General features: G+C 36.9%; 1 protein-coding gene across 1 annotated transcript; it reads right to left on the bottom strand.

Annotated features, from left to right (window-relative positions):
• Positions 1 to 1,585: 1,585 nt before the first annotated feature.
• On the bottom strand, positions 1,586 to 7,245 carry ZNF518A (zinc finger protein 518A). Its single transcript, XM_068197731.1, has one exon. It carries the CDS (start codon positions 7,121 to 7,123, stop codon positions 2,480 to 2,482), a length of 4,644 nt encoding a protein of 1,547 aa, XP_068053832.1. The 5' UTR covers positions 7,124 to 7,245; the 3' UTR covers positions 1,586 to 2,479.
• Between the last annotated feature and the right edge of the window lie 2,304 nt (positions 7,246 to 9,549).

Below are 9,549 nucleotides of genomic sequence, written 5' to 3'. Positions count from 1 at the left end.
ATGAGGACCTAATTAAGGGTGGGGAAACAAAATACTGAATCGCTACCCAGGAGGAAGCAAAAATTCTCTGCACTGAATGAGATGGATGTCCATGGAAAAAAGTGACACATGCCAATTAAGATTGTATAAAGCAACCTTACTTCAACATTTTCTAGCTTTACAATGTTCTCACAGTACCATCTAAGGTCAATTCATATGAAAATAAACGAATTAGAAAAAAATTATAGTGACAGTTGTCATTCTCATGATTCATCAATACAGAGAAAATCCCCTAATGCTACAGCAGATCCTCCACCTCAATGCTAAGTAATTGTTAATAAAAACTGGTCAGCCTTGCTGAAATTGCACCAAGTAGGTGTAGAAACAAACTTCACATACATTTTTTGCAAAGAAGGCAAAGCCAATGTCCAAAATTCACAGTTTACAGAAAAGCAAGCTGAGGCAGACAATAGATCCTTCTAGTCAAAAAAACTTAACATGTTTTTGTCCTTTCCTAATGCTGTTTCTTTCCAACCTGCTTCCTCACCACTACACTGGTCTTCTTCAAAGTTCCTAGCTAAATTAACATCAGAGCTCAAGTCCATTGTGCAGCACAAAATGATCCAGTTTAGATACACAACACATACCAACTGTGTATTAATTCACCCAAACTACGCTGCCTTGATTGCTTCAGTTGTCTTCCATACACAACTTACCAGCTGCAAGGCTAGCGTGCATCTTCCTGCCAACACATATCAAGAAAGAAAAAAAAATATCTAATCACTGAAGCAATGGTTTTTAAGTAATTTTAACACTATTTAAAACCTAAGTCGAATTCAGGTTAGTGGTGACATGCCTGTGGCATCCATGACTTCTTACCGTTTCATTGGTAGCAAGCAATCTTCATTTTCACCTTAAGGAACCAGTAACAGAAACCTACTTGGGCTTGCATACAATCTAAACCCCACAATTTAAATGCCCCAGTCCTCTCCAAGCCTACTGTTCAATTTTGACAGCTTTTCCATCAATACTTTGGGATGGTGGCTTACACCTTCATACATGGGGAAAAGGTGCCAGCCATATGGTAAGAGCAATCCCACATAAGACTGAAACTTCTAGCCTACAGAGGTTAAGAATCTGGAGGACAAAGCCTCAAGACATAATTACTGTGGATAATAATGACCTTCATCTGTATACCCTCAGTCACTATGGTTAAGAGATCTTTTGCTTACATGCCCTCATATAAAGATTAAAAACTGTAAAGCACAGTCTCTCTTTTCTTTTTCATTATCTCTGAAACTGAAAGTAGAAAGCAAGCAGGCCCCTAAGAACATTACCCTACTGGCTGGTAAAGTAAGGGAAGAATAACTCTAGCCTTGGTTTTGCCCAACTCCTGGTGCCCCGAAAGACAGTATATCTGAACAAGCAATAGTAGAAAACATTAAGTCATTATGGGGACAAGTTACATCCACCTGAATTAGAACTATGATGCAATTACAAGCCTAAAATGGTGCTCTGTATGTCCCCATATCCTGACCTTCCTATAGGGTTTGTGGCAGACATAGCAATATAGAAACATTCTCTATAAATGCTCAAAGTCAAATGCTGTAAACACAAGTTATAGCAAATTTAATAGTGACAAAATCAATACAGATTAGGAATGTTCACCATTCTTAAACACCATATACATTATGAATATATATACTGTATATTTTCAATCAATTTCATTCTGACTCAGTGTATTAACACAACCATAATATGTTTTATTAATTTATATGAAAAATACTTCACTAAGAAAGTAGACAAACTGCACAGAAATAGTACAAGTGTCATGTGCATAGCAATATAGCTTAAAGCATTCACATATGGCTTTGTTTAAATGAAACTGTGGGGGAGTGGCCCTATACGGACCCAAGGTTACACAGTCAACATAATGTAAACTGCTTCACATCTTTGAGGCACTTGCTAATAATAGTGTTCAATCCCTGAAAAACAAAATCAAGAGCTAATAAGTGAAAATAACAAAAATCCCAGGATAACAGCTTTGTGTATTTGAAAAGATTTTAAAAATTGGTTTTAGTAGTGCATGCACAGAACTTAAAAACTGGGGGGAGGGGTGTAATTTCTGTGCAAGAATTATACCAAGTAACTGAAAAGTACAAAAATATTTACATGTTATGGGATTTTAAGTATATACAGAACAAAGGCCCTGAAGACTCATTCTATAGAATAAAAATATAGCACATGATAGCAGTAATAAAAATAATATATATTTTTATGCAATTGTATTTGCAGTTACTTACAAGTTATTTAAACCACGTTCTTTGACCTTTCTCAAATCTGATGGCAATTGGGAATACACTCTTTCTTTTAAAACACAAGCACTTTGCATCCTTTTTCAACTTCCCTTACAATACTGACATACAAAACAGAATGACTTGTGTATCCTAATCCAGCTGGGGTTTTTTTAAACTTTAAGGAATATTTTCTTCACTGGTCATCATTTCATTAATGAATTCCAATCTCGAGTAGCCTCCATCAGATGCCTCTGTCCATGCCCTACCCAATTATCCTGATTGTCAAATATTCTACCACAAAACCAGCAGCTAAACTTAGCTTTCAAGGTATTATTAGAGGTAGTTTTCACAATCTGGTAATTGTTTTTGCTAGTCTTTTTCAGTGTCAATTTTAAGACAAATCTTTCTTTTACAGGGTGAAGGGGTTTTATTGTCCTGTATCTTTTTTGAGAAAAATTATCAGTAGTTACATCCGAAGGATTGCAGAGGTCTGGCTGCAGAAGAGCTTCAACAGTTCTTTTTGACAATAAAACTTTAAGAACATGTCCCTTAAATTTAGCAATAGTTTTCATTACGTTTACAACTTCTGGAACATCTGCATCAGGATGATTAAGCACAACAACTGGTTGATTTCTCCGGGGGCATTTTACAAGCTGGTTAGAATTAAAAGGGAGTAATTTCAAAGTCCTCACAGTTTTTTTTGATGCCCTTGGTTTGTAAGGGCTACCTGATTCACTAACAGTATCAGCCTGATTCTTTTCTTTACACTTTCTGTGCAACATTGCTTTCTTTCTAGGAGGTTCTGGGCAATTAGCCTTCCTTTTACGTTTGAAATTCTTGTTTCTTTGCCCACCCACAGTTCCCGAACTTTTAGATCCAGCTTGTTTTAAACTAGGTTTTACTTTTGCAGTTCTGTTTTGGGTGGTCCATGTGGACTTCCGACAACCAGAGTTATTCCTCTTGTTAGCAGCTATTACTTGCGTACTCTCAATAGAACGTTTTTGCAACTGCGTCCCTGCAGATTTAGCAGAATAAACAGGTTCTACAGGAGGAACATGACATGCTGGATTAGAGCTTGCCAAAGAGGCATTTGCTGGCATTAACCTACTTGGTAAGTTTAAGGCATCATCAAAACTAAGATTAGTTTGTTTCTGTGCTAGTGCAGGAGTAAGGGACTGCAAGTTATCCACCTGTAGTGAGGGCACCAAGTTGCTTACTGACTGAGTGTTATCAGACAGTGTATCTGAAGTAGGAGTCTTAATTTTCAGCAAAGGCTGTTGTTGCATGGCTCCAGTTTTCTTTGGTTGACGATTTTGATGAGCATTATCCTGAAAAAAAATTGGCTTATGAACTACAGGCTTGTTTGGTGTCATATATTTCAGAAAAACTCCCTGCTGTCCGTCAGGCGAAAGTGCATAAACATGTTGTTCCTGTTTAATTTCCTGTTGTTTTACTGACTCCAAAGAACCAAAGACAGAATCCTGGTGCTCTGGTAACACCTTCACAGAAGAAGTTGCCTTCACAGATGACTCTGATGAGTTTTTAACTACAAGAGTTGCTTTGAATGGCATACTATTCAACGAGTCATTTACTGTACCACATACTTCCCCATTACAGGAACTTCTTAAATTTCTAAAACTGCCATTTTCCCCCTTCACTTCTGAAGCTGATATGGTTAGTTTCCCAAATTCTCTGGATGCAATTCCCCCTAAAACCTGAGATGTATCATTAGTGGCATTTGCAACTGTTCCAACTGCCCCACTAAAAGTCGCAATCATTCCAGGTCCTTTATTTGAGACACAAGATGCAGGTACACCTTTACTAACATGCTCATCTGATGAACTGGTTGATGGAAGATATTTTCCTGACACCACCTGTTGTCTAGACTGGTTAGAAAGGTGGAAAGGAACAAAAAATCGTGATGGAAGGGACTGAACAAAAAGGGCTTTCTTCTGTTCCTGAAGAACAGGCAAAACTGGTGAAAAGCTGCTAGAATTTTGAGCTGCAGACAGTACTTTATCTTTCACTAGCTGCTGTGTAGGAGTAGGAGTTTTTAGCAATGTACCATCACCAGGAGTTCTGGATAATTTGTCCATGTCCTGTGAATCAAGTGACATTTTGGGTGTCTGTCTTTCTCTCCCATAACACGTACCTTCATTTGTGCTACATCTTGTATTGAACTCTCTCTCACATAAAGGGAAGTGTACGTTAGAAGGAGGCCTCTGAAAACCACACGCAGTTGCAGAGCTTTTTAAACACACGCAGGCTGCATTCCCAGTCTCAGGACCAGAAAGCAGCTTATCAGAACGAAGTTTGACACAGTTAGTCTTGCTGTGGAGCTCCTGCTGAGAAGTTGTTTTTACTTTTAACACATCTTGCAGTAATTGGTTTATCTCAGGAGATAAATAATTAGCTGCCTGTTCACTTTGTAATGAGAAAACAGATGTGATTTTAGGCATTAAGAAAGAGTTAACACCATCAGAGGCATTTTCCTGGAATTTCTCAGCTACGTTCTGAAAGCCTTGCTCTACGTTAGTGTCCAAATACTGTTGGCCATTGTGCTTGTCTTCTGTAAAACACTCGCTGTCAACACCACATTTAGATTGGCTTTTAAAAGACACAGAGTTATTCTTAGTGTTTATGTGTTTGTAAGTTTTATTAATATTTGATTGGGTTGACACAACTTTCTCTGCTTTCAAATCTTTCATTAATTCTGAATGTGAAGATGCAGGTTCATTTCTACTGTTTTGAAGAGAGCCTCTTTTGCTAAATTCTTTGTACCTGTCATCTGTTGACATCCAAATGCTACATGGATTATCCAAAGAGTCCATTTTGGAATAGTTGTGAAAAGACAACAACCCTTCATTAGATGAATCCACTGATGTTGAATAATAGAGATTATTAGTTCCATTACCATTATTCAGGCCACCATTTTGTATTTTCAGTTCAGGAAAGAAGGGCATTTTCACAGGGTCATAATGAAGGGTATTTGCAATAGCGGGTAATAATACCTGAGGATGATTTGAAGGATGAAAACTTCCCCATGAGATACTAGTTTGAGCTCCAACTTTTGTTACCTCTTCATGTGGAGGTACAGTTGAGTCCAGCTTCACTGGCAAACAATTTGGACGTTCTCCTTCAGCTATATTAGAAGGTGCTACAGTTTCAGAAACACTCCTACCGTACAATATGGAGTCCTTTTGTTTTTCCACTTTTGTTTTTCCTGAATGAGGAGCAGGACAAGAAAATGGAGAGGAGGTTAATGGATGAACACAATTGTTCCTTAAAGTTGACTGATCAATTACACGTGGTACAGCACCTGAAGACAAGCCACAGGGATCAGCAGTCTGTAGCAAAGGAGTTGCAGAACAATCTTTAACAGGATCAACTTTCTGACCCAACAAATATTCATTTTGCTTACTTGTAGGTAGTAATTTAATAACAATATGTTGTTTTCCATCTACCATTTTAAAGCCCATAAATTTAGCACTGTAATTTGCTGGAACAGCTATTTTATTGTTTTTAACCATTAATACTGTTGGCCCATGAACAGCATTTTTCAATAATCCCAGGCCGTAACTTTTCCCATCATCTGCCTTATTGTATTGTGCAGCAGTAGCAGAGAGCATTCCACCCATGAAATGACGTTTTTCCGTGTATTTCATTTGATCTTTCTCTTCATTTGTTTCCACATCTCTCATACACTGGTTCAGCTCCTCAGCATTTGTCTGAATTTTATTCACACTTCTTAGCACTTGTGTATTTTCTTCTCCGGCACTGTCACTTCCACTGCTTATCTTCTTCCGTCTCCAAAGTGGTTTTTTTGATGCTCCCATTTTATACCTTCTTAACACAAGCTTCAGTCCTGCTGGAGTCTTTACTATTCTTTTTTCATATTTATCCTTTTCCAGTTTTTCTTTTGCAATGAAGTGGTCTCTGTGTAAAGCTATGATGTGTTTTAAAAGATAATCTTTCCGTGATGTGCTGTAACTGCAATAAGGACAGCCAAAAGAAAACATACTGGTATGAACAAGGAGATGATTTTGGAGCTCCTCTTCTGTAAAGTTTTCTTGATGGCATTTTCCACATTTATAAGGAATCTCCTTATGCTTGTGAATGTGCTGAACAAACGTACCCACATCATGGGTAGAAAACCCACATTTTTCACACTGGAAGTGTCCATTTACACAATGCTTTGATAAGAAGTGTTTTGTCAAAGCCAACAAAGTGTATATCTGTTCATCATTACAGAGCTCACATTTTACTAAAGTGCTACGATGGATTCGTCTGTGTTGTTTAAACGACTGAAAGTCATTAGCTGAGAAGCTGCACATCTCACAAGGATACAGAGGCAACTCACCATAGTGTAACAGCTGAAAATGTTTCTGTAGGTCATTTGGGCTGTATCTAATGTTATCCTTGCACTTCGTACAAGTGAAATTCAGTATCTTTGCTCCAGTTTTCAACCCTTCTTCAAATTGCACTTCTGGTTTAATTTGCAAGTGGCTTCCTTCTGAACAACTGAGATTGCTTCCACTTATTTTCTCTAGACTTAAGGATTTCCTTGCAGTTTGCTGCTTACACTGAAAGAGTTTTCTAAACCTATCAACTTCATGTTTCATTAATACTTCATTTGGAATGTTCACCTTGGGCAATTCAATCTTCACGTTTTTTAGTCCATAAGTGAGGTTGACATCTAAAATTGCTGATTGAATTGTCATACTTAAAGGATCACCCACCAGTTCTTTTTTCAAAGTAATGTCTGTAGAAAAATTCTTCAGAGCATTGTGTTTTAAGAAACTGATTTGCTTTTTGTCACAAAAAAAGTGCTCCTGTTCAGATGACATGATTTTAGGTTTTACTTTTCTTTATGTGAATTCTTGGGTCTTACTTCTGGCAGCAAATGAGACAACTGCGCCAAGTTATTCCCAAAGCTCTAAAACTTCCCCATTTCATTCTCCTGAAATTAAAAAAAACAAACAAAGCAAATAATTACTTTTAAAATTAATGCAATGAGAACACCTATTATAATTCATTAACAAATATATGCCAATCATTGAAGTTGTTAATTTTTATAACATTACTCAAGGGGTGAAATAAAAAGGAGGAGGCAAAGAAAAAGCTATTACACTATAACCTTTGTTTATTTGTTTTGGGGGTGTTTGTTGGTTGTTTTTGTTTTTTGTTTTTTTTTTAATATATAAAACTTGAAAGACATGTCTTAAAGAACATCTACTGAAAGATACGATACAAGTCATCAAATTTTGGGTTTCTCCCACGCTGTAAGCATAAAGAAATCCGAAGACCTACTTTTTTAAAATTAAGCTTGTGTTTATTACTCATTTGGGATTTCACGAGAATAAAAACACACCTTTGTGACATGGGTCACTAACTGAAGTACTAAAAAAAATCAGAACCTACAGGACTTGACTTTTTTATTACTAAAGTGCGCTACTGTATTAGTTGCTGTTGTGCTTAAAAAGGAAAGAAAGCAAAATCAGACTCTGACAAAAGACCTACTTCACTAATGCAGACATGATCTTTACCAACAGCAAAAAACCAATCACACTGACCTACAATGAATTTTTTACTTGCCTACCTTTAGTACCACACAAGTCTGAATCAGTCAACAGATAAAAGTTCTCAGGTTTCTCATTGCATGTTCCTGGGTACATGTTAATATTCTCAGTGCATGATAGGATATGACTGACAACCCTCTATGGATTAAAAGGCTCAAACAGTTATGGTCCCCATCACTGTCTCACTACTGATTTCATGTCAGTGTTTCCATAACAGGCTGCATCAACAATTTACAGCAGCTCAAGTCTATGCTGGAACATCACTCCAGCACAGAATGTTGACACAGAATCAGCAGAATTGGAATAGCAGCAAAATTAACTTAAATCCTGAAAAGCAACACTGGAAAGGAAGAACTGTTTCTTCACTAGTATAACACTTATAATTAAAACAACTTTTCCCACAGTACAAGTCACAAAGTCACTTTCTTCTTTCCTAACAAAAGTTAGTAAATTGTTAGCTGAAATCTGATTAGTGAATTTCTCTCCCCTACTTTTGGGCTCACCTTGAAACAACATAGACTTGCAACTCATTAGATCATCATATCTATTCACATTCAAACTAAAAGAATCATACCCTCACTGTGAATAAGTGCAAGGACAGCTTCTAGATCTCCAAGCTATCATAAGCATCGGCCCTAAAGTCTTTCAAATATTTTCCCACAGTCCTGGGAGAAGGAAGTACCTAGTATTAGACATGCAAATACCTGACAGAGAAAATGGAGACCGAAAAATTTTCAAGTCCATGTTCTTGTATCATGTAGCAAGAAAAGCAAAACGCTTTTTTTAAGCACATGCTTTAAATCCTTCTATTGGAAAAGATACTAGCACTTCTGCACAATTCTTGAAAAAAATAAACACAACTGCGACACTATACACAGACTCTAGTATCAAGTAAATTCACTTAACTGTGTTCTCCAGATATGAGAACTGCAAGACTTCAACTAAACATCTCACATCCAAAACAAAACCCCAAAGCAAGAAACCACAGAGACATACACTCCCTCCTCAGAATCTCTCCAAATGGAAACACTTTGGGTACAGGATTTTTATTTTTTTTTTAACTCAATGACACACTCCCCATCTTCCACACAGAAGATTAATACGTGGGATATTACTTGAGAAGAGAACAACTCGTGCATTTACATTCTATTTCCATCAAAAGAGTACTGCATTAAAATGTATTCTCTTGCCAATGGTATATCCCTTATTTGAACAGAAGTAACCTGAACTTCCACATAAAGTGTAAGTAACTAAAAATATTTGGATTTGTTTGTTTGAACAACTTTTTTAAAACACAGGTGCAACACAAAGATTACGGCTTGCATGATGCAATACATGATCCTGATGGTAGCTGCCCATCCTTCAGATTAAAAGGTTATACTGCCAGACACTGAAAACTGAAGTACATTTACAATTAAAACTATAGAAATCAGAAGTTGATAACGTGCTGCAGAGATCAAGGCTCAGGATTTCAATACCAAGCCAATGTGGTCCTCAACTAGGCAACATTTACATTTAGCAAAGAGTCCCGATCTAAGATCCCCTTCAATTAATTAACCTAATAATTTACAATTTCATTTTGTTATTTTTGGGTAGCATGCAACTATTAACAAGCTCCTGCAGCATGACAAAAAAAGAGTTTTCTTTTATCCCAGGGATCTTAAAGGTATCTTTTCAAAGAAGTCTGACTTACA

This window comes from Anomalospiza imberbis, chromosome 8 (assembly GCF_031753505.1).
Source record: "Anomalospiza imberbis isolate Cuckoo-Finch-1a 21T00152 chromosome 8, ASM3175350v1, whole genome shotgun sequence".
Classification (NCBI taxonomy): Eukaryota; Metazoa; Chordata; class Aves; order Passeriformes; family Viduidae; genus Anomalospiza; species Anomalospiza imberbis.
Note: the sequence above shows the minus strand (reverse complement) of the source record. Positions and strands in the feature narration are given on the sequence as shown.